A 25,781-nucleotide genomic window follows, 5' to 3' on the forward strand; every position below is an offset into this window, starting at 1 on the left:
GTTTTCAAGATTAAAATCAATAGAGTATGAAGGGATATGGAACAAAGGCGAGTAAATGGAGTTAAGTTATTAGCCATGTAATAGCGAAATACTGCAAATACGAAATAACAGAAAGTGCTGGAAATACTCAGGCGGCCAGGCAGCATCCGTGGAGAGAAACAGAGTTAACGTTTGCAGTTGCCCGGACTCGTATGCACAGGGTTAGCTTACAGACTTGCAGATATCTTTGCATAGAGTGGTAATTTAACAGTCATGTGCAGTACAGCCCCATGACAATAATACAGCCCCATGACAATAATACAAACAGCTGCCATCCAGGCCTTTGGCTGTAGTAATTCCACAGGTTGATACCTGGGCTGGCAGGAATGACGTATGAGGAGATTGTGCCGATTGGGCTTATACTCACTGGAGTTTAGAAGATTGAGAGGGGATCTCATTGAAACAAATAAAATTCAATCAGGCCTGGACAGACTAGATGCAGGATGTTTCTGATGGCCGGGGAGTCCAGAACCAGGGGTCATAGTCTAAGGATAAGGGGTAAGCCATTTAGGACTGAAATGAGGAGGAATTTCTTCAGCCAGAGTGGTGAACCTGTGGAATTCTCTACCACAGAGGGGGGTGGAGGCCAGTTCATTAAATATATTCAAGAAAGAGTTGGATATATTTCTTGAGGCTAAAGGGATAGGGGGAGAAGGCAGGGACAGGGTACTGAATTTGGATGATCAGCCATGATCTCATTGAATGGTGGAGCAAGCTCGAATGGCCTACTCCTGCTCCTATCTTCTATGTTTCTACATGAGGGGGCATGGTTACTGTTGTCAAATTAGGCACAAAATGAAGGTAGGCTTTCATGATGTAATTGAAGCCCTCAAGTCTGTGCGGCCAGATTAGAGGGCACCAGGACATGGAGGTTCCAAGTAAGTCAGGCTAGATGAAGCCAAAGATGATGCTCTAGCTTAGGGTAGCAGCAGTTCCATACTCCTCCTCCACCTAGTACCCATAAGCCATCTGTAGAGTTCACAGCTTGTAGCAAGATCATCTAGGGTCTGTGATTGAAGGCCATCTTGTTCTCAGCACCATGTCTCCAGAGGCACAGCTTAGACCCCTCTGTTTATTAGTGAGAGTTCACTTAAAAGTAGTACTAGGATAAGTAGACATGCATCAACAACAGTACCATTAAAATTTGGGAGGGAAGCACCAGTAAGAGTAGACACTAACTAAAAAAATCACTTCCATTTGTACCTTTTTACTGTAAACAGGTGAAAAAAGCATGGGTGTGTTGACTGAGGTTGGAGTAGGAAAATTCTGTATGAAAATATTTTTTACCTTCTCAATAGCATGGAGACTTTAAAAAGGAACTGCATTTTGGATAAGCTTTGGGGGGGGGGGGGGGGGATAGAAAGAGAAAAGGGGAGAAGAGGAGAAAGAGGCATCAGGCTAGGGATAAACTGGACAAATGTTTCCATCTGGTTAGGATATGAAATTGCAACCAGAACTCAAATCCTATACATCAGGTACCAGACTCTTTCAAAGGTTCATACAGATAAAACAAAAAGGGTGACTGGAACCAAAAGAAAATCATGACTTCAGGAGTTGCATAGAAGGCTTGGTAGGTCTACCTTCTTTATACATGTACCAGATTGATTTACTTCAAGACTAGCACTCAAGTATTTAGACGTCAGCCTTGGCTGAGGTAACACTCGCCAGAGTTAGAATGTTGTGGGTTCAAGTCACACTCCAGGACTTGAGGCTTAATGTAGGCCAATACTTCAGTGCATATCCCACACCAGTATTTGAAGAGCAGGAGATCTCCTGACCAAAATTTATCCCTCAACGAACCACCGAAAACTGATTACCTGGTCATTTATCTTATTGCCAAGCACAAATTAGCAGCTGTATTTCCCCACATTACAATAGCTACTGCACTTCAAACCAGATGTCCAGAGGTCATAAAAAGGTATTACATAAATGCAATTTCTTTAAAACTTCAAACTATTGATCTGGAGCAGAGAACCCTCAGGGTTCAACATAGCAGAGGTAGCACTGTGAAGGCCAGGACAGTTTATTATACTCAACTAAAAATTTTCAAGCCCGAGGCTTTCATTCAGAAGAAATTCAGGCTAGCCCCTCACCAAAAAACCAAGACCTGCCAGTGTACTGAAGCACAGTTTATAAAGTACTCATTACAGCACAGTCAGTACTAGCAAGATGAGTAGAAAAAACCCACCTGGGAAACTTTGCTCATTGTTAAAGCAAATTATGGCCCAATGCGCCCCTTAAAAGAGAGAAATTAAATGTTCTGCAATGATCCCTTGAATCAGATACATTTCATACTTGATACAAAAATTTTATTTAACATTTTAAAATATAAAAAAGTCAAGAGTTAAATTTAGCTTATGTTTTTGCTTCAAATGCAAATAAACCTCATTTTATACAAAGTGAAAAAATAGATACCCCTTTGAGTAAGAGGCTATATGCTAACATGAGAGTCAACAATATATATTTTTAAAGTCTGACAAACATCTGTGCAAATAACCTGATCTGTACATAAACAGATGGTGTCTATCATTGCTGCTACATTAAGGCAACCCTATGAACAATACATTTTTGGAAATTCCTCAATAAAGTGACACTGTAGTTTATTCCTAGCCTCAAAGCAGCCAGAATTGCACTCCAATTGGTCTTCTAGCAAGTCTTTGCATCTGAAAGATTCTACTGACCATACACTTCAGGGTGGAAAATCTCTAACAAACCTGGTTTTAAACAATTCTATACTTGCATTCATACTCACTTTTTCCATGCCTAGGAAGGGATGTAGAACTACTGGAATTGCATATTTCAGAATTAAAAATACATTTTCTGCTGTAGACACCAAGATCAGAATCATCTCAAAAAAAGGTTTAAATACAGCACTTTCCACCCCGCAATTGTTTTTTTTAGAAAAGATGAATAAAGCTATTATACACCTCAAATGATTCACTGCACCAATGTGCTAATTTTTGGAGTCATTATACTTGAGTGAACTACAAAACTCAAAACAAAAAGTTTAAAAAGCTTATTTTTCTTTAAAAAAAGCACATCAAAACAGAAAAAACATTCTAACACTATGGATGGATAATTCAAGAAATAAGACACTGTTTCCAGGTAAGGGATTGTTCAGGCAGTGTCACCACTTGTCCATTACAAGGTCTTCAAATTACAAGCTTCTGAAAGTAAAAAGCGACAGTACAATTTTATCAGGTCAACTGATACAGCAATTGGGTTTGAAAGGTGGCCAGTCATCGGTGACAGATGTTCCTCAGAGCAATCTTTAGTGACTTGCAACAGTCCTGCCAAACTTCCACAATCTGCCACAAGATGAGAACAGGAGGACGGCCCAAACAAGCTGGTGTATTTGCATTAGGACAAACATGGGAGTGCTTTCTACTTTCTTCTGTAGTGCGAGTTAGCTCTAAAAACATCCAGTCTGAGGTGCTGAACCCTTGATTGTTCAAATTACAGTGAGGTTGAGTAGACTGGCACACGTAGGCAGAAATACATGCTGAATGTGATCAATTTCAGAACGACAAACTGGACAGGCCTGGTAAAAATTGACAATTAGACAATTAAACAATGCAATTGTTGTTAAACTACTTAAAGAACAATTACAGAATCTGAAGCTTTTAATGATTTCCCATTTGAGTAAAAATGTTTATTTTTTATTATATAAAGAGCGTATGAAATCCTGCTGAATCAAGATTATGAGAGCCCCCCTCCCCCACCCAATAAGTCACTGTTCTGGGTATGGGTGCACTACAGGCCTTAAGAATAAAGAGGGCATTTTCAGTAATAATGGAAAAGGTGTTTGCTAGCTGGAATTAGTCTATTACAGTATCCTGACGCAAGGCATCAGGACTTAGCAGTTTTTCCTCCCTGAATTAGTTGCTGGATTTTTAAACTGGAGGAGACTACTGTTGAGAGGGAATCAGTGGCAGCATGGTTGCTCCATATCTAGATAGGGAAAGATCAAGCTTGCCCCATGTTCAATGTTAGCCTACGTTACTTGATGTCTGAGGAACTAATGTAATTGGGTAATAGTTATCTAACTTAACTGCAGGAAAGGCTTAAGCAATTGGGACTATCTAAACTACAACAACTAGCATTCATATAGCACTTTTAATGTAGTAAAATGTCCCAAGACACTTCACAGGAGCATTAACAAAATTTGACGCCCAGCCACACGAGGAGATTTTAGGACGGGGGGGGGGGGAAACAAAAGCTCGGTTTTAAAGAAGGTCTTAAAGAAAAAAAAGTCAAGAGGTGGAGGGGTTTAGGGAGGAAATTCCAGAGGATAAAATCAGTAGCAGGGTTTGGATAAGCTCAAGTTTGTGGAGGGTGCAATGTAGGAGGCCGGCCAGAAGAGCATTGGGATAGTTGAATCTAGGAGATAACAAAGGTTGAGGGTTTCAGCAGCAGATGAGCTGAGGTAGGGGTGGAGACAGGCAGTATTCTGGTGGAAGTAGATGGTCTTCATGATGGAGGAGTGTGTCATTTTATTAGACAAATCCCATTTAAAAAAAGGTGTTAAAATAGTTTGAAAAATCTTACCTGCAGCTGAGTAGCACAAGTATCGCAGCAAACCATATGCCCACAGGGGCAGAAGGCTGTATTAATCTCCTCGCCACAACAGACCATGCACAATAATGCTTCTTTAAGTTTTCGAAGCTTCTCTTGGAGTACCTGACTTTGCTGGCAGCTCAGCCCTTCACAACTGTTACAGTTCAGTTCATGCTCTGAAGATTTAAGTGGAGAGTTCTGGCCATCTTGATCATTGCGTGGAACAAAGTCTACAATGCCAGCATTATATAAAGCTCTTCGTGTATGGTCATAAACCTCCTTGGATGTGCGTTTGATGTCAAAGACATATTTCTTACCCAGACTGATGTTTTCGTTGAGAAACAAAGAGGCAAGATGGCCCTTGAAGTCTCTACTGTATTGCATCATGACAGCATCTGTGACAGTGTCACACCTGAAGAAGAACGAATCTTCAGTTAAATTCCAGAGGACATGAAGTAAGATTTTGAAAATGTGATCTGCTGAAAAAAAGGTAAACTCCATACTACTGAGTATGCAAATAACCTGGTTTCAAGATGGTACAAGTTAAGGATATTGCTTTTTAACCCAAATCAGACTATCAATATGGCACTGAACTGTTGGTAGAGTCCTGCTCCTATAAACAACAAAGCTCATTTAAAGATAAAACAATATTCAAAAGACCACCTAAGCGTCTGCAAACCAAACAAATGCAAGGGCAACGCACAAGGTGAATGCACAGCTCAATACCTTCCAACACAAATGAGCCCAATGACAAGAATCAACTCTGAAACATGTGCAAAGAATCCATTACAGATAAAAGCTATGGTTATAGATAATGCAGAGCAACATTTAATTTACATAAGTGTAATGAAGATTAAATTGCAGTGACAGCATATAGTATACCTGTAAAAAGCATGGGTTTCAGTTATCGCACGGTAAAGGGCACTTGCTGCTCTGGTGCTGATCAGCTTCAACATTAGCACTATGCTGCTACCAGACTCCTTGGTGATGGTAAGGTAAACATTTTTCCCAGATTGGGTTGCCATCTGGATAATGGGGTATGAAATCCTGCAAGGTAAATCAGAGTGTTAAGAGGTATCTACCAAAAAACAAGCAATTTTGCTTTAGTGAAATATTAAACTCTTCCTATACAACCACATAGATTTCTATAGCACTCATTATATGGAGACTTCTCAGAGTACCTTACAGGGTAGTCAGTAGCAAGGAGGATACCGAGACCAGCGAGGCCCGAGAGCACTCGGAGCAGCGGGAGCAGAGGAGGAGCAGCCGGGTATAAAAACCCACGACCAGCGAGGCCCGAGAGCACTCGGAGCAGCGGGAGCAGAGGAGGAGCAGCCGGGTATAAAAACCCACGACCAGCGAGGCCCGAGAGCACTCGGAGCAGCGGGAGCAGAGGAGGAGCAGCCGGGTATAGAAACCCACGACCAGCGAGGCCCGAGAGCACTCGGAGCAGCGGGAGCAGAGGAGGAGCAGCCGGGTATAAAAACCCACGACCAGCGAGGCCCGAGAGCACTCGGAGCAGCGGGAGCAGAGGAGGAGCAGCCGGGTATAAAAACCCACGACCAGCGAGGCCCGAGAGCACTCGGAGCAGCGGGAGCAGAGGAGGAGCAGCCGGGTATAAAAACCCACGACCAGCGAGGCCAGAGAGCACTCGGAGCAGCGGGAGCAGAGGAGGAGCGGCCGGGTGTAAAAACCCACGACCAGCGAGGCACACCAACTCCGCAGCGGGGGGAGAGGTAAAAAATAGTCAGTGTGTGACGTCACCAGGGAGCAGGTAAGTGATTGGTTGGTGAGTATTTCTCTTTTTTAAACTTTAACTGTAGTTTATCGTTACTAGGGTCTTTTCTGGTGTAGCAGGTACTGTTGGTAGACTATACAAGAGCCTTAGAGATATCTTTAATTGGTGATAGTAAATTAATTTAAATTAATTAAGGGGAAAGTCATGCCAGGAGAGCCCAGCCCCGTGATGTGCTCCTCCTGCTCCATGTGGGAATTCAGGGACACTGCCCCTGGTGACTACGTGTGCAGGAAATGCATCCATCTGCAGCTATTAGCAGACCGCATTGAGGAGCTGGAGCTGCGGGTGGATGGGTTGTGGAGCATTCACGAGGCTGAGAAGTTCGTGGATAGCACGTTTAGTGAGTTGGTCACACCGCAGGGAAGGGCTGCACAGGAAGAAAGGAAATGGGTGACCACCAGGCGGAGCAATAGAAGTAGGCAGGTAGTGCAGGAAACCCCTGTGACCATTCCCCTCTCAAACAAGTATACCGTTTTGGATACTGTTGGGGGGAATGACTCACCAGGGGAAGGCAGCAGCAGCCAGCTTCCTGGCACTGGGGGCGCTCCTGCTGCCCAGGAGGGGAGGAAAGAGAGTGGGAGAGCAATAGTCGTAGGGGATTCTATAGTAAGGGGAACAGATAGGCGTTTCTGTGGCCGTAGACGTGAATCCAGGATGGTTTGTTGCCTCCCTGGTGCCAGGGTCAAGGATGTCACTGAGCGGCTGCAGGGCATTCTGGAGGGGGAGGGTGAACAGCCAGAGGTCGTGGTCCACATTGGTACCAACGACATAGGTAAAAAGAGGGATGAGGTCCTGCAGCAAGAATTTAGGGAGCTAGGGGCAAGATTAAGGAGCAGGACCTCAAAGGTTGTAATCTCTGGATTACTCCCGGTGCCACGTGCTAGTGAGTATAGGAATAGGAGGATAGAACAGATGAATGCGTGGCTAAAGGGATGGTGCAGGAGGGAGGGCTTTAGTTTCCTGGATCACTGGGTCTGCTTCTGGGAAAGGTGGGACTTGTACAAGTCGGACGGTTTACACCTGAACCAGAGGGGAACCAATATCCTTGCGGGGAGGTTTGCTAGCACTGCTGGGGGGGGGGGGGGGTTTAAACTAATTCGGCAGGGGGATGGGATACAGAGTGGAGCTATAGTAGGGGGTGATGTACAGCCAAATAAGGAGGAAAAAACAAGTCAGCAGGGAAGGCAGAGCAAAGATGTGAAGGCAAAAGGGAATATGGCAGGGCTGGAAGGCATTTATTTTAATGCAAGGAGTCTTGCAAATAAGGTGGATGAACTGAAGTTGTTGTTGAACACATGGGAGTACGATATTGTTGCTATCACGGAGACATGGTTGAGGGAGGGTCAGGACTGGCAGCTAAATATTCCGGGGTATAGAATCTTCAGGCGAGACAGAGGGGGGTGTAAAAGGGGAGGGGGTGTTGCAATATTAATTAAGGAGTCTATTACTGCTGTAAGGAGGGATGATATATTAGCGGGTTCCTCTAATGAGGCCATATGGGTAGAACTTAAAAACAAAAAGGGGTCAAGCACCTTGCTGGGTAATATGCCTATCAATTAGTCCAATAAAAGGTGACGAGTTAAGAACGTAACTGAAGGTTTTTTATTGGCTAAATAACAGAGCCCACCCTCGTGGGTGATCCGATCCAACAGGGAGGAATACTAGCCAGTCAGCTACCTTTATACCTGGGCAGGTAATGGGCGGAGTCGGAGGTGGTCAGCCCAGGTATAACAGTGCGACAAGAGGCGACCTCGTGTAGTGATGTGACAGTGAGAACAGTGAGAACAATATACAGTGATAACTATAACAGTGGTTTACCACACTGGGAGTGTACTATAGGCCCCCAAACAGTCAGGGGGAGATAGAGGAACAGATATGCAGGCAGATATCAGAAAAGTGTGAAAATAATAGGGTAGTAATAGTGGGGGATTTCAACTTCCCCAATATAAATTGGGATAGTCAGAGTGTGAAAGGCTTGGAGGGAGCAGAATTCTTAAAGTGCATCCAGGAAAGCTTTTTGAGCCAACATGTAGAAAGTCCTACAAGAGAGGGGGCGGTACTGGACCTAATTCTAGGGAATGTAGCCGGGCAGGTGGTGGAAGTGTCTGTAGGAGAGCATTTTGGCGATAGTGACCACAATTCGGTGAGATTTAAGGTGGTCATGGAAAAAGACAAAGACGGCCCGGAAATCAGGGTTCTAAATTGGGGGAAGGCCGATTTTAATAAGATAAGACAGGATCTGGCAAAAGTGGACTGGGAGCAGCTACTTATAGGAAAATCCACATCAAAACAGTGGGAGGCTTTCAGAAGGGAAATAGAGAGAGTACAACACCAACATGTTCCTGTAAAGGTCAAGGGTGGGACCAACAAGCAAAGGGAACCTTGGATGACAAAGGATATACAAAAATGCATTAGGAACAAAAGGGGGGCTTTTGGCAGTTACAAAAGACAAAAGACGGTGGAAGCCCTAGAGGAGTATAGGAGGTGCAGGGGCATACTTAAAAAGGAAATTAGGAGGGCGAGGAGGGGCCATGAAATAACACTAGCGAGCAAAATAAAGGAAAATCCTAAGATGTTTTATAAGTATATTAAGGGCAAGAGGATAACCAGGGAAAGGTTAGGGACCAAAGTGGCAAGCTGTGTGTAGAGCCAGATGAAGTAGGTGGGGTTTCAAATGAATTTTTTGCCTCAGTGTTCACTATGGAGAAAGACGATGTAGATATAGAAGTCGGGCAAGGGGACTGTGACATACTTGAACATATTAGCATCGAGAGGGAGGAGGTACTAGCGGTTTTAGCAGGCCAAAAAGTGGATAAATCCCCAGGCCCGGACGAGATGTATCCCAGGCTGTTGTGTGAGGCAAAGGAGGAGATTGCAGGGGCTCTGACACAAATTTTCAGAACCTCTCTGGCCACAGGGGATGTACCAGAGGACTGGAGAACAGCTAATGTAGTACCATTATTCAAGAAGGGTAGCAGGGATAAACCAGGGAATTACAGGCCAGTGAGCCTAACATCTGTGGTAGGGAAATTATTGGAAAAAATTCTGAGGGACAAAATTAGTCTCCACTTGGAGAGGCAAGGATTAATCGGGGATAGTCAGCATGGCTTTGTCAAGGGTAAATCATGTCTGACCAATCTGATTGAATTTTTCGAGGGGGTGACTAGGTGTGTGGATGAGGGAAATGCTGTGGATGTGGTTTACATGGACTTCAGTAAAGCTTTTGACAAGGTCCCGCATAGGAGACTGGTCAAGAAGGTAAGAGCCCATGGGATCCAGGGGGCCTTGGCACGTTGGATCCTAAACTGGCTGAGTGGCAGGAGGCAGAGGGTGATGGTCGAAGGTTGCTTTTGTGACTGGAAGCCTGTGTCCAGTGGGGTACCTCAGGGATCGGTGCTGGGTCCCTTGCTGTTTGTGATCTACATTAATGATTTGGATGAGAATGTAAAAGGGTATGATCAGTAAGTTCGCGGATGACACGAAAATTGGTGGGGTGGTAAATTGCGAGGAGGAAAGCCTCAGGCTACAGGACAATATTAACGGGTTGGTCAGATGGGCGGAAAAGTGGCAAATGGAATTTAACCCGGAAAAGTGCGAGGTGATGCATTTTGGACGGACAAATAAGGCAAGGGAATACACAATGAGTGGTAGGACCCTAGGAAGTACAGAGGGTCAGAGGGACCTTGGTGTACATGTACATAATTCCCTGAAGGCAGCGGAACAGGTAGATAAGGTGGTTAAAAAGGCTTATGGGATACTTGCCTTCATTAGCAGAGGCATAGAATATAAGAGCAGGGAGGTTATGATGGAGCTGTACAAAACGCTGGTGAGGCCACAGCTGGAGTACTGTGTGCAGTTCTGGTCGCCTCACTATAGGAAGGATGTGATTGCTTTGGAGAGGGTGCAGAGAAGATTCACCAGGATGTTACCTGGGATGGAGCGCCTCAGCTATGAAGAGAGACTGGACAGGCTGGGGTTGTTTTCCTTGGAGCAAAGAAGGCTGAGGGGGGGCCTGATTGAGGTGTACAAAATGATGAGGGGCATAGATAGGGTAGATAAAGAGGAACTTTTCCCCTTAGTAGGGGGGTCAATAACAAGGGGGCACAGATTCAGGGTAAGGGGCAGGAGATTTAGGGGGGATTTGAGGAGGAACTTTTTCACCAAGAGGGTGGTTGGAAGCTGGAACTCACTGCCTGAAAGGGTGGTAGAGGCAGGAACCTTCACAACATTCAAGAAGCATTTGGATGAGCACTTGAAATGCCATTGCATACAAGGCTATGGACCAAATGCTGGAAAATGGGATTAGACTGGACAGGGAGGGAATGGGCGGCGCAGACACGATGGGCCGAAGGGCCTCTTTCTGTGCTGTAAAACTCTATGACTCTATGACCAGTGGGGAGAAAAGAGAGGAATGGATCCTAGCTATTGTGTTAACCAAGCTCTTAAATAAAAGCTGGCTTAGCCTTCACCATTATATCTGTTACTCAGCAACCTGGTACAAGTTTAAAAAGTAAAAGGGATTATTTAATTTATAAAATGTACCAATATATCCAAACGTAGAACTAAACTAATCCAAAAAAAAAATCCCTGAATTGACATTTGAGGAAATTAGATTAAAAAAAAACTAATCCAAACCGTTGGTGCCATTTACCTGTTAATGAGACTCAAGTTCTCTTTGCAGACAGATACACCATCAGGCCCCACTCCAATCATCATCTTCTGTCCATCACCATCTTTTACTGGATGCCACTCCACACCATAGTGCTCCAGCGTGCATGTAATCTGTAGAACCTGATACTCGGCTGTGCATTGACTCATTCCTTCCAATCCCTTGTGTTTTGCAACAATACTGTTGAAACAGAAAGAGCAACATTTGGATTATCTGGTCAAATTGTATTATCTGGTCAAATTTTATTACCAGTGGACCAAGATTTAGAGGAAAATACAGAAGCTCAACAGAACTTTATTTACAAACTCGGACTGGTGAGGTGGTTCTCAAGAATTATCTCAAAAAAATTGGGCTTCTAAAGATGCTGCAACTAGAAGCAAGCTATTCATTTAATTTGGTAAGGAAGGCTGGAGCTTTGTGCGGCCCAGTTACCTGTTCAAAATGGTAGCGCTTAAGTCATTTGTACAGAGGTCTTCATAAGAATACTTGGCAGTGTTTTGATTGTAGTCTCCGATTTCCACTTGTGCTAGAAGTGCGCTCAAGTCGACAGCCTGCTCTGGTGAACACTGTAGGCGCTCGCCTAGTAGGTCATCCCGCACGTGCATGAAAAACTGGTGCCTGAAGTTTTTTTAAAAAAGGGGTAAAAAATGCAGTAATTTAAACAAAGCTCAACATTCTGCAGCTAATTATTGATAGAATGCTTTTACATTCTACAGCTATATAATTGGAGATAAAGAACACCTTTTTACTTTATGTAGTTTAATCACTTGTGGGCCAATGCAGTAGCTAATTTGGGCACAGCAAGGTCTCAAACAGCAATGAAACAACTAATGTTTTGAGCTAATGAGAACACCCGTGCATCAATTAGCACCATCCATCTTGGACATTAATTTGGATAGACTGACGGGACTGGATTTAAAGTCTCATTCAAGAGGGGAAATTCAGAATACAAAAACATGCCACTTGACAAGAGTCATCAAAACAGGCTTCCTCAGTGAAGTACATCACGTTCAGTAAAGTTGTCGTTAGTAATTCTTTCTAACTTTTAGCCAAAATTTTGCATGTACTTCATACTGTTGCACAGTTTTAACACTTCAAACATTTGAGTGTACCTTAAGACAGCAATCGATCTAGAAATTTATCACAAAGCTTCATTAAAATGGATCAGAGGTGACCATGTCAAAGACACCAACACCTTAACACCAATGCTTGGAATAATCTTATCTGGAAGGTTACAAACAATATGGGCCACAAACTTTGCTGGCTAATCTGGTTCAAGGTGCAGGAGATCTTAGGAACACTGCTGACGAGCATCCTCAAGTCTGAAATTCTGTACTGGAAATAGTTACTCCATCTGTACATTGTACCAGAAGAGTAAATTATATATCCAATTTCTCCTAAAAAGATTTCAGGATTTAACAAAAAAGGTTTGGGTGGGTGGGAAGGAGAAGAGAAAGAGAATGGATTTAAGTCAGCGGTGTTATTTTAAACTGGCTATCCCAAGTCAACGATTTACAATTTCCTACATGTTATTTCCCTTAATCACCAAGTCTAGCTGTGGGAAATTCAGCCAGTGGCACAGCTACCATAAATATTATATAGCTTATCAGCCAAGGTCTGTTCAGATAGATAAGCAAGTTCTGTTGTTCCATGATAAATCTGTCAGAAATTGATAGACCATGAGTCATGCGGTCAGTTTTCAAAACCACACTTTCGTTAATAAGCAATTTTCAGTGAAATCCATCTAGTTTTACCCCCCCCCCCCCCACCTCTTCATTTGGACCAGGACCCCCTCCAAAAACAGATTATGGACCACGTTAAACAACTGTACCGCTGGTCACTGTACTAGATTCAAATAGTTTCACTCAACATAAAAATATTGGCCATCAACTGAGATTCTGTGGGTGGTGCTGTTTGGCACAGTTTAGCTCCACTTCCCAATACAATCTGGAATTCCCCTCGCTAAGCAAGAACTGAAACTGAAAAATAAACTCGCTCCAACACATCCGGCTTTGAACTCAAAGTGCAACATCAAAAATTCAGTTGCAAACTGCTGGTTAGGTTTTCCATTTGAGTAGTTGTCATTCAAATTGCAACAGTAGATTGCAGAGGCAGCCTGCACATAACAGCAAAGTAACACTTTTAGCAAGCAGGTCTGCAATGCCCCAATAAGAGGGCTAAATACTGCTACGGGCAAGAGGAGTGGGAAGGAGAGAGAAGTGTATTGGCAGAGGACAGAAAAACTAATATCAAAATGAAGTGAGGCCGGGGGGGGGGGGGGGGGGGGGAAAGGGAAAGAGAGGAAGCGGAAAAAAAAGGAGAACAAAGAGAGAGAGAGAGAGAGAGAGAGAGAGAGGTCAGTGACCTTAGGTTAGGGGAAGGAACGTGAAAAAAGATTGCTTGCATGGATTTGGAATAGCAAAAAACATGACTTAGAACAGAGGGGGAAAAAGAGAAATAAGGGAGAAAGTGGGGAGGAGAGACAGAACTGTTAAGGTAGCCTTTTGGGGAAGTGTGACCACAGCATTTAAGATACTCCTCTGAACCTAAAACTTGTTGCCTAAACCCGTTAGCAAAATGCTCAAAGAATTGCCAAGAAACAAGTCAAAATTTGTTCAAGATGAACAGTACAACACATGGTGAGGTTGGTTATTATCTCATTTAGCCAGAGGCACCAGTACTTTCAGAACACCATATTTTGCAGAGGTAACCCTCGGTCAAATGCTAACCGTGTAAACAGAAGGTTACTAGAGGGCAAAACATGCATCATCAAGTGGAAATAAAGGAAACATTGTTTAGCTAATTAGGGACTGACAAGCTGCCTCTTAACTATACAAAAGTAACAAACACATTTAGACCATCTAATGCACATTAGCAATACTTTTCTTTTAAAAAACACAATAGCTACAGCATACACTTCAGTTAACATTTAAAGGCCCATTGATCTCCTTTCACTTCACTGTATTAAACCTGCGTGAAACAAAACTTTAGATTGAAAAATACAATAAATTCCAGAACAGTTAAAAACCAGTTTTGTACAGTAGGCTACAATTTAAAAATAAAAGCAGAACAATCCAGTTGGCTGGCCAATTTCCAGTGATGCCCCACTTTCTCAATCATATTTAAACATCAATACTACATAAAAAGACCATCTGCTACGCTAGCCAATTTAACAGCCAACAAAATAGGATGGTGTCTCCTCTACAGGATCCCTGTCCTTTTCCAGCACAGATTCTGGAACAAAGACAGTCATGGTCATTGTGGGCACTCAAACAGCTGCCAAAAACAGTTGGAAGCCACATACGCAGAGTGACCCCCACAGTCCTACACCGGAAAGGGTGAAGTTAGTCTGCAGTTGCTTTCTCACACTTTGCTGAACCTGTGTAAGAGGAGAACCTGTCTCCATGCACAAGTTTGGTTCAGTCCCAGGATTCCTTGAGGCTCAAGAGTCAAACACAGCATTTTGGAAGTCTCCACACATTCATAGTATGCTTCTGAACATTCCCCATTACTCAATATTCACACAGCACTCAGTTTGTATTTGGGCAACTAACTTGTAAAATTGACTATACAATTAGACAGTGATAATAGAAGAAATAGGACGCGGCCATTTGGCCCTTCAAGCCAACTTCGCCATTCAATAAGAATTGCTGATTATCCACTTCCCTGCATTATTGCCATATCCCTGGACTCCCTTAATATTAAAAAAAACTCTTGAAAATACACAACGACTGAGCCTCCACAACCTTCTGGGGTAGAGAATTCCAAAGGTTCACCACCTTCCGAGTGAAGAAATTTCTTCAGTCCTAAATGGCCAACCCCTTATTCTGATACGGTGACCCCTGGTTCTAGACTCTCCAGCCAGGGGAAACATCCTCCCTGCATCTACCCTGTCAAGCCCTGTAAGAATTTTGTATGTTTCAATGAGGTTACCTCTCATTCTTCTAAACTTAATATAGGCAGAGTCTATTCAATCTCTCCTCAAGATAATCCCCCCCACCATCCCAGGAACCAGTCTGGTGAACCTTCGTTGCACTCCCTCTATGGCAGTATATCCTTCTTTAGGTAAGGAGACCAAAACTGTACACAATACTCCAGGTGCGGTCTCACCAGGGCCCTATATAATTGCAGTAAGATGTCTTTACTCTTATACCCAAATCCTCTTGTAATAAAGGCCACCATACCATTTGCTTGCTGTACCTGCATGTTAACTTTCAGTGATTCGTATGCAAGTACACCCAGGTCCCTCTGAACACCAACATTTCCCAATCTCTCACCATTTAAAAAAAACTCTGCTTTTCTATTTTTCCTACCAAAGTGGATTAACTTCACATTTCTCCACACTACATTTCCATTTGCCATGTTCTTGCCCACTCACTTAGCCTGTCTATATCCCCTTGAAGCCTCCTTGTATCCTCCTCACAACACATACCCACCCAGCTTTGTATCAGCAGCAAACTTGGATATATTACATTGGGTCCCCTCATCCAAATCATTGTAGATTAGGAATAGCGGAGGCCCAAGCACTGATCCTTGCGGTACCCCACTAGTTACAGCCTGCCAACCTGAAAATGACCCATTTATTCCTACTGTTTTCTGCCCATTAATCAATCCTTGTATATTACCCCCAATCCCATGAGCCCTAATTTAATAGCCTCTTGTACAGCACTTATCAAATGCCTTCTGAAAATCCAAATACACTAGACAGTAGGAATAAATGGGTCTTTTCAGGGTTGCAGGCGGTGTCTAGTGGGGTACCGCAGGGGTCAGTGCTTGGGCCCCAGCTATTCACGATATATATATCAACGATTTGGATGAGGGAACCAAATGTAATATTTCCAAGTTTGCTGACGACACAAAACTAGGTGGGATTGTGAGTTGTGAGGAGGATGCAAAGAGGCTTCAAGGCAATTTAGACAAGTTGAGTGAGTAGGCAAATACATGGCAGATGCAGTATAATGTGGATAAATGTGAAGTTATCCACTTTGGTAGGAAAAACAGAAAGGTAGAGTATTATTTAAATGGTGATAGATTGGGAAATGCTGATGTACAAAGGGACCTGGGTGTCCTTGTACACTAGTCACTGAAAGCAAACATGCAGGTGCAGCAAGCAGTTAGGAAGGCAAATGGTATGTTGGCCTTCATTGCAAGAGGATTTGAGTACAGGAGCAAGGATGTCTTACTAGTGTTGTACAGGGCCTTGGTGAGGCCACACCTGGAGTACTCTGTGCAGTTGGTCTCCTTACCTAAAAAGGATATACTTGCCATAGAGGGAGTGCAGCGAAGTTTCACCAGACTGAGTCCTGGGATGGCAGGACTGTTGTATGAGGAGAGATTGGGTCGACTAGGCCTGTATTCACTAGAGTTTAGAAGAATGAGAGGGGATCTCATTGAAACGTATAAAATTTTGACATGGCTAGACAGACTGGATGTTTCCCCTGGCTGGGGGGTGTAGAACGAGGGGTCAGTCTCAGAATACAGGGTAGGATATTTAGGACTGAGATGAGGAGAAATTTCTTTGCTCAGAGGGTGGTGAACCTGTGGAATTCTCTACCACAGAAGGCAGTGGATGTCAAGTCACTGAATATATTTAAGGATAGATAGATTTCTAGACACAAAAGGCATCAAGGGGTACGAGGGGAGAGCGGGAATATGGTATTGAGGATCAGCCATGATCATATTGACCGGCGGAGCAGGCTCGAAGGGTCTACTCCTGCTTCTACATTTCCCCCTTATCTATTCTGCTAGTTACAACCTCAAAAAACTAAACAGATTTGACAAACACAATTTCCCCTTCATAAATTTGTGTTGACACTGCCCAATCCTATTATTTTCTAAGTGCCCTGTTACCATGTTCTTAATAGATTCTAGCTTTTTCCCTACTACTGATGTCAGGCTAACTGGTCTGTAATGCCCCATTTCCTCTCCCTCCCTTTTTAAAATAGCGGGGTTACATTTGCTACCTTCCAATCCGCAGGAACCATCCTAGAATCTATGGAATTTGGAAAATGACAACCAATGCATCCACTACCTCTATAGCCACCTCTTTCAAAACCCAAGGATGTAGGCCATCAGGTCCAGGGGATTTATCAGCTTTCAGTCCCATTAATGTCTCTAGTACTACATTTTTACTAATACTAATTTCTTTCAGTTCCTCATTCTCACTAGAGCCTTGGTTCTCCACTATTTCCGGGAAGTTTTTTGCATCTTCTTCTGTGAAGACAGGCAAAGTATTTGTTTAATTACTCTGCCATTTCCTTATTCCATTATAATTTCTCCTGTCTCAGCCTATAAGGGACCCACGTTTACTTTTGCTAATCTTTTCCTTTTTACATACCTATAGAAGCTTTTACAGTCTTATTTGCTAGTTTACTCATTCTATTTTCCCTTTTGTCATCAATTTCTTGGTCCTCCTTTGCTGAATTATAAAATCCTCCCAATCCTCAGGCTTACTATTTTTAGCAACATTATAAGCTTCTTCATTTGATCTAACACTACCTAACTTCTCTTGTTAGCCACGGTTGAACCACTTTTCCTGTGGAGTTTTTGTGCCTTAAAAAGGAATGTATATTTGTTGTAAATTATGTATTCATTCTTGCTTGTCTACCATCATACCTTTTAAATGTAGTTTCCCTATCTACTTTAGCCAACTTGCCCCTCATACCTACGTAGTTTGCTTTGTTTAGATTTAAGACCCTAGTTTCGATTTAACTAAATCACTTTCAAACTCAATATAATTTTGAGGAGGGAGAGGAGAGAGTTCTCCCTGGTGTCCTGGCCAATATTTATCCCACAACCAAACATCACAAAACAGATCATCTGCTCAGGAAGTAGATTTCCTGTCTGTCCCCCTCAGTTAGGGGAAGAAATGGCTTTTGGGGGGTGGGCGAGGAGATAAAGGCCCGATTTTGCATGTCCGACGGCAAACAGAGTTTTGCCAATACAGGAAACTTTCGGTTTACCGGCACCTAAATAACCGGAAATTTCAGTTAACCAGCAAAATTCAGGAGTAGGTTCAGGTAAGTTTTACTTCATATTCTACTTGCCTTCCTCGATCTGTTGCTGTGTAAGGGTGTGGCTGCAGCTGTTGCTAAGCTACAGAGACGCTTGGAACTTGTGGCCATTGTTCTGAACCTGTTGCTAAGCAACAGGGTTTGTTGCTTTATACGGAGCTCTCAGCATCTTTTACTATAGCTTTCGGTTATCCGGAATTTTTGATGAACCAGCACGTCGGTCCCGGATAAAAAAAAGTTTCCTGTATTACAATCGCAAAATCTGGGCCAATAATGCCCACAGCTTGGAGTGGAGAGCATTTTTCAAATTTCATAATAAAGGTCAAATAGAAACTTTGTTGCTTTATTTGAATTGTTAGATTAATGAAAGTAAATAATAAAACAGTTTTGCCAGACAAAACAGCTAAAGCATGAAATCTAAGCGCTGATTACATGTCACCGGTCTATCAATAACTTTGCTACTATTCATTGCAAGATAGATTTTTGGACTAGGGAATCAAGGGATATGGGGAAATCGGGAGAGAAAGTGGAACAGAGGTCAAAGATCAGCCATGATCTTATTGATTGGCAGAGCAGGCTCCAGGGGCCGTATGGCCTACTCCAAATTCTTATTAAATCATAAAAGGGTTAACTTTTGATCCTCCTGTAATTTCAGTATTGAAGGCAAAAAAAAAGTTTTTATAAGAAAACAAACTACCTTGAAACAGAAGCTACCAAATCGCTGAATTAGTTTCTTTTTGACTGCACTCAGTGCGAGCCGACACCATCATGTGGGTGGCTTTTCATCCCAGAGGGCAAAAGGCTGTTGGTCAGAGGTAACCAGCAGTCAATGAACTCAAAAAACACTGACGAGTGCCAGATCTAATGTGAACTTGCTTCCTACTTTCACCCTGCAGTTGGGAGCCTTAGTCATCTGAACTTCCTAAACATTTTCCAATTGTTAAAGTTGAAGTTCTAAACAGATCAGATTCGGAACAAAATAGAAAGCTTACCATGAAAATAGATTAAAATAGGTAACCAAGCAATACAACCACTGCAATTGCACAATACAAAAGTTTTAGAACCTGACTACCTAAATAATGAGTAAAATGATCATGTGCAAGCTAATTATCCATGAAACAAAAGAAAAGGCTGCAAAAATGATTGTATACATGATCTTTCTACTACCAATTTAAAACATCAGCAGTAAATTATGTGGTTGACATGTTTAACATTATATGTAAAGCAAAGAACTCAACAGGAGGGGAACGGCCCTATACTATGAGCCGTATTTTGCGACCCCCATGGGTGCATACGCGCCTGCAGGGGCCGCGCAAATTCCAGGTTTAGGCGTGCGAAGCGCAAGTGCTAAAACCCGGAACTTGCGATCTTGACAGATCCTCCGCATCCCCGGGAGATGGGCTGCTGCGGGTGGAGTTACGCTATTTCCACCCGTTGAATGCCTGTGAAATTCTTACGCCTGGTACCAGGCATAAGGCCTGCTTTTACCAGCATAAGTTTTAAAAAAATAGAAAAAAATAAAATTCTCATTTATACATTAAAAACCCTGTCCAATAAAGTAAGGTTTTTTTTGGCCCTGTTAAAACAAATTCTCTTCAAAAAATTAAATTACATTTGAGTTTAAAATATTTAATTAAATGGCATTTTACTTAACATGTAATTTTTAAATTTTAAATGTGTTCGTGTATTTTAAAAAAAGTGATCCCCATTCACACTTATGGGAGTTCCGCAAGTACTTTTATTGGTTGGGCCGGCCTACGTGATCCCAGGGTCGTTTGCGAACCACATGCGCCCCTGGGATACGTGGGCCTCTGCCAGGATTACAAGCCTCCATACCAACCAGGTAAATGCGTAATTTTAACAGGTCAAAGGCATCTGCCCGCGGGAAGCCTCCGATCGCAATTTTTGGGCCTACGGCTCCCAACTCCACCACCACCACCACCACCCTCTCTCCCAATGGCGATAGACTAAGCAGACAGCATATTACAAAGCACACTGCTATTTAACATGGAGCACAAGTTACATACCACAGAACTATTTACACCCGTTTCAGCAGGAAATTACTTTCACTCCACCCAATCAGAAATGTAAACCCTTCCCACCCATGGTTAGATTTTACACACTTGTGCTCAGAGCTTCATGCGCCAGGACCACCCATCAAGAATTTGGGTGTGGAGGCCAGCTTGGTCCACAGGATTTTCTGTCCAGTCATTAAAAAAAACAATGGAGGGCAAGTTCTGCAGGTCCAATGACCTCCGCGCTAAAATTCCTGATGCACGTGAAACTATGTCAGGAACCCAAATTCATAAAAACTACCATTGCAGCACTTAGCCAAGACTATGCCAGACTAGCTGTTTAGAACTATAGCTGCTGGTATCGTTCAAAACAAGATAAATCGCAACATTAAATCAGAAGTTAAATGATGTGCTCAAGTTGTACTGCAGGGAAGAAAGATAGGGCCTTCTCCCGATTACTCATTTGCAGACCTTATGATTTGATGTATGAAACTTGCTACAGCAAGTGCACGCGCGTTATTTCCACAAATCTGAATCCCTGTAAAGATCCAGAAAGAATTTAATGAACTTCAGATCAACGTGGCCAAATCCCCCCACCAGTTCTCCACACTCCTGGATAGCCATCAGGAAACCAAGTCCAGGTTCATTTTCTCCTTCCCTTGCGTGGAGGTCAATTATAGGCGGCTGCTAAGAGCAGTTAACTCCGCGCAAACCCGGACTGATGTCAGAATACATCCACATCCAAGGGAGGGGATTATGCGGAGACAAAACAGCAGCATGCTCGGCAAACAAGTGATAAAAGGTCAGCTAAGTGGATGAGTCTTCTGTCAGTTGAAACATGGTCACCACCCCCCTTGCCCCAGTAGTTTTAGGCACAAAACCACCTGCAACCCAAGTACTCATTTGGCATATTCTGAGATATCATGAGGACAACAACTTGCATTTATATACCGGATTTAACAGAGAAACATCCCAAGCTGGTACAGTGTGGACAGTGAATAGCAACGCGACACTTTTAAAGCGAATAATGATATGGGGATACAAGGGTTCTTTGGCTGTGCGACACCCAGCCTGGGAATGCTGGATCAGCTGCAGTCAGTGGAAATAATTCCATTCCCAGTCGGGAACAACTTCACTCAATGACCACTGAATTCAAAATAAAGATCCACTACAAAAACATTTGACCAACTACATAATGCTTTATTTTTGCACTAGTTTTCTGGGGATTGGAGTCAAAACCCATATCCCTATAAAAAAAGGTAACATTTTAAAGCCATCTTTAAATGCATTCTGTTTCAAATACTTGCCTACAGCACAATCTCTTTTGCATGGCCGACACTTACAAAAAGTGCTCTATATTTGACAGTGCATATTTGACAGTGTATAAGTTAGTAGTGGCTAGTCTGCAATATTACAAGTTGTCTCCATTACACAATTCATGTGTACAAACAAAAATTTGAAATAGTACTAATTATAGCACAAAGCAAGCAAGCAATAACATCTATGTATAGATGTTACGTTTGTAGCTGGATACACCTTGTGAGGCTGTTGCCAAGATTCACTGTGGCACCCAAGCTTGCACTGCACACTGTCTATTAGTCACTGGGCCATTGCTACTTATTCATTGAATGTACAAGATTAAAATGAAAATGTCTAACATAATGGAGGAAAAATTCCTTTAAGTTCATGGAGGAAATCTTTTATAAAACATGCCAATAACCTTTTTAAAGCATAGTCATTTTAAGTAAATGTGTACAGTGGAGCCATTGCTTAAGTGAGGCTTTATAGCAAAAGGTAACATTTGAGGAGAGCTTTTACTGGGGGTGGGGTGAGGGAGGGTCAGTCGCTAGTCATACCAAAATAATATAGGTTTAGGAGTATTATTCACCCCACATCATTTTTACATCATCCCCAAGCTAATCAAGGAGAAAAGAACAGTAAACTATTTACTGCACTAGGTTAGCAAAATGTCCTGTCAATTCAGTCAAACTAATTTGTTCCACCGTAGCAAGTCTTTTGAAGCCCCATGTAGTCTTTTGAAGCCCCATGTAGGTCAAAACTTATAAATAGACTGCAAAATTCAGTATGTTAGCACCTCCAGTTAGTGCTTGGTGGGGGGGGGCGCTAACGGGTTAGCGCCCAGGCGCGGCAAATGCAGCAACGCCCGCGAACTTCCGTGCTGGTTTAGCACTGGCGCTAACTCTTAGCACCTGGCAGATCGTGACGGCATAAAGTGCAGAGTTATCGCCCCAGATGGAAAGTTGAATCTCGCCCCACTCACCTCATGCCAACACCAGCAAGCAGAGGCATTGTGAACTTGGCTGGCCGCTTCAGGAGTGGTAATTAAAGGGAATGCTTTTCAGCTAGCACAACCTGGTGCCTGCACAAAGTTTTTAATGTTTCATTGCTGCAAGATGTCCAAGCCCTCCACTTTGAGGGGGGGATTTGGGGCTGTAATGGCAGTCGCCCAAGTCGCCCTGCAAAACAGAACTGATGACAACTAGCTTGTGCAGCATCACTGGCCTCTTCCTTTAAGCGAGGAAAGCAGCCTCGGTGATAAAAAGAGTGCCCTTTACAATGTGCTCGGAATTGTTTAGCGCTCTGCTGCTATCATCCCGCTCTCAGATTTTAGCGCCTTGAGAAGCAGTTAGCGCTTAAACTGAATTTTGCAGGAGAGAATGATTAGTGCCTGGCACTAACTTTTCAAATTTTAAAAAGTTTTAGCACCCCAAACAGGGCTATACTGAATTTCTCCCTCATAGGCTAGGAACTGGGCACCCACTTCTATCTGGTTTCAATTGCTGCGTTATTACACATGAACTGCACTCTTCGAGGCTATTTTAAGTTTTCACTTAACTTGTTTACCATGATTATTTTTTCTAGGAAATCACAGAGCCAAATCAATCAGGTTTTATGAGATTTACAGCTACATGCTATCCTACTGAAGAGAACATTGTATCTTTCAACATATTTTTCTTGGAACAGGCAAGGTAGATTGCTGAAGTACATCTCAAATTATAAATCACTCATGTCAACTAGAACTGACACACCAGGTAAATCCTCGAAATAAAGACTAAGCAGAATCAAAACTGCAAAAATACATGACTAACTCTCCAGTCCACCCACCCCGCATTTCAATTTAACAGAAAAAAGAGTTTAACACCTGGAAATGTTGAACAGATGGTGCACTAGGACCCAGGAGCCATGTCTGGTTGCAGCGAGGACTGGTTTCAGCCATAATGACCTGTAATAACACTCCAGTGATGAGGTTACTATCGGTCATTTGTAAACAAGACGCAAACTACTGCAAGGAACCACAAAGTAGACGCAATTCCAGACTTAGAAGCCCAAAACAAAATGCAAGTAAAAAAAGTTTTAAAAAACTATTTACATTTAAAATTAGTATTTGAAAAACTTTAGGATTTTTTATTACACACCTAGTTTGTTCCTGAAGCAAGAGATGAGGTTCCACAAAAAATTTGACTCGGAGTTTGAATCTATAAGGAGCCATCCCTTCGATCTGTTGAGAGATTCTGTTCCTCAGGTTCAGCCAGAGTGTCTCCCCTTTGTTCGCAGAGTACTGCAGCCCCAAATAGTCAACTTCTTTAATCCCAAGCCTGTGGCAAACCTGGGAAGAAGGAAAATCATTAGAGTAACTGCAAATGTTACTAAACCACTGCCCAGGTTCCCCACAGCACCCCAACCTCCCTCCTTCACCCCAACCTCCCTCCTTCACCCCAACCTCCCTCCTTCACCCCGCACCCGCACCACCCCGGCCCCCCCTTCACCCCGCATACCCCCCCTTCACCCCGAACCCGCCCTTCAACCCGCAGCACCCCGACCCCCCCTTCAACCCGCAGCACCCCGACCCCCCCCTTCAACCCGCACCCCCCCCGACCCCCCCTTCAACCCGCACCCCCCGACCCCCCCCTTCAACCCGCAGCACCCCGACCACCCCCTTCAACCCGCACCCCCCCCGACCCCCCCTTCAACCCGCACCCCCCGACCCGACCCCCTTCAACCCGCACCCCCCCGACCCGACCCCCCCCGAACTCCCCCTTCAACTCGCACCCCCCCCGACCCCCCCTTCAACTCGCACCCCCCCGACCCGACCCCCCCTTCAACTCGCACCCCCCCGATCCCCCCTTCAACTCGCACCCCCCCTTCACCCCGCATCACCCCGCACCACCCCGACCCCCCCTTCACCCCGCCCCCCCTTCACCCCGCTCCCCCCCCACCACACCGACCCACCCCCTTCACCCCGCACCACCCCGGCCCCCCCCCTTCACCCCGCACCACCCCCCGACCCCCCCCTTCACCCCGCCCCCCCCTTCACCCCGCCCCGACCCACCCCGGCCCACCCCCCCTTCACCCCACACCACCCCGGCCCCCCCCCCACCCTTCACCCCGCACCACCCCGGCCTCCCCCCTTCACCCCGCACCACCCCGACGCCCCCCCCCTTCACCCCGCACCACCCCCCTTCACCCCGCCCCCCCCTTCACCCCGGCCCACCCCCCCTTCACCCCACACCACCCCGGCCCCCCCCCACCCTTCACCCCGCACCACCCCGGCCTCCCCCCTTCACCCCGCACCACCCCGACGCCCCCCTTCACCCCGCACCACCCCTTAGCCCGCACCACCCCGACCCCCCCTTCACCCCGCCCCGCACCGCCCCCCCTTCACCCCGCCCCGCGCCCCCCCTTCAACCTCACCACCCCGACCCCCCCTTCAACCCCGCACCACCCCGACCCCCCCTTCACCCCGCCCTGCACCCCCCGACCCCCCCTTCACCCCGCCCCGCAACCCCCCTTCACCCCGCCCCGCACCCCCTTCACCCCGCCCCGCACCCCCCCCTCGCACCCCCCCGACCCCGCCCCGCACCCCCCCTTCAACCCCACCACCCCGACCCCCCCTTCACCCCGCCCCCCCGACACCCCCCCTTCACCCCGCCCCGCACCCCCCTTCACCCCGCCCCGCACCCCCCCGACCCGCTTCTTCAACCCGCACCCCCCCCGACCCCCTTCTTCAACCCGCACCCCCCCCGACCCCCTTCTTCAACCCGCACCCCCCCCCCGACCCCCTTATTCAACCCGCACCCCCCCCGACCCCCTTCTTCAACCCGCACCCGCCCCGACCCCCTTCTTCAACCCGCACCCGCCCCGACCCCCTTCTTCAACCCGCACCCGCCCCGACCCCCTTCTTCAACCCGCACCCGCCCCGACCCCCTTCTTCAACCCGCACCCGCCCCGACCCCCTTCTTCAACCCGCACCCGCCCCGACCCCCTTCTTCAACCCGCCCCCGCCCGACCCCCTTCTTCAACCCGCACCCGCCCCGACCCCCTTCTTCAACCCGCACCCGCCCCGACCCCCTTCTTCAACCCGCACCCGCCCCGACCCCCTTCTTCAACCCGCACCCCCCCCGACCCCCTTCTTCAACCCGCACCCCCCCCGACCCCCTTCTTCAACCCGCACCCCCCCCCGACCCCCTTCTTCAACCCGCACCCCCCCCCGACCCCCCCTTCAACCCGCAACCCCCCCCGACCCCCCCTTCAACCCGCAACCCCCCCCGACCCCCTTCTTCAACCCGCAACCCCCCCCGACCCCCTTCTTCAACCCGCACCCCCCCGACCCCCATCTTCAACCCGCACCCCCCCCGACCCCCTTCTTCAACCCGCACCCCCTTCTTCAA

At 45.4% G+C, this 25,781-nt stretch overlaps 1 protein-coding gene across 2 annotated transcripts in view; it reads right to left on the bottom strand.

Annotated features, from left to right (window-relative positions):
• mylipa (myosin regulatory light chain interacting protein a) overlaps positions 1 to 25,781 on the bottom strand; it is an 80,063-nt gene that overhangs the window by 53,328 nt on the left and 954 nt on the right. Inside the window, exons 2-7 of one of the 2 annotated variants that reach the window (XM_085988851.1) lie at positions 23,529 to 23,719; positions 11,496 to 11,681; positions 11,046 to 11,243; positions 5,479 to 5,643; positions 4,588 to 5,008; positions 2,334 to 3,580 (exon numbers count right to left, since the gene is read on the bottom strand). In XM_085988851.1, coding sequence (XP_085844977.1) covers positions 3,491 to 3,580; positions 4,588 to 5,008; positions 5,479 to 5,643; positions 11,046 to 11,243; positions 11,496 to 11,681; positions 23,529 to 23,719 — 1,251 coding nt within the window. In that variant the 3' untranslated portion in view covers positions 2,334 to 3,490. Of the gene's footprint in view, positions 1 to 2,333; positions 3,581 to 4,587; positions 5,009 to 5,478; positions 5,644 to 11,045; positions 11,244 to 11,495; positions 11,682 to 23,528; positions 23,720 to 25,781 lie in introns of those variants that run through there. The other variant, XM_085988852.1, reaches the window with a different exon arrangement.

This window comes from Somniosus microcephalus, chromosome 5 (assembly GCF_052327205.1).
Source record: "Somniosus microcephalus isolate GS21.2 chromosome 5, FLI_Smic_1.0, whole genome shotgun sequence".
Taxonomy (NCBI): Eukaryota; Metazoa; Chordata; class Chondrichthyes; order Squaliformes; family Somniosidae; genus Somniosus; species Somniosus microcephalus.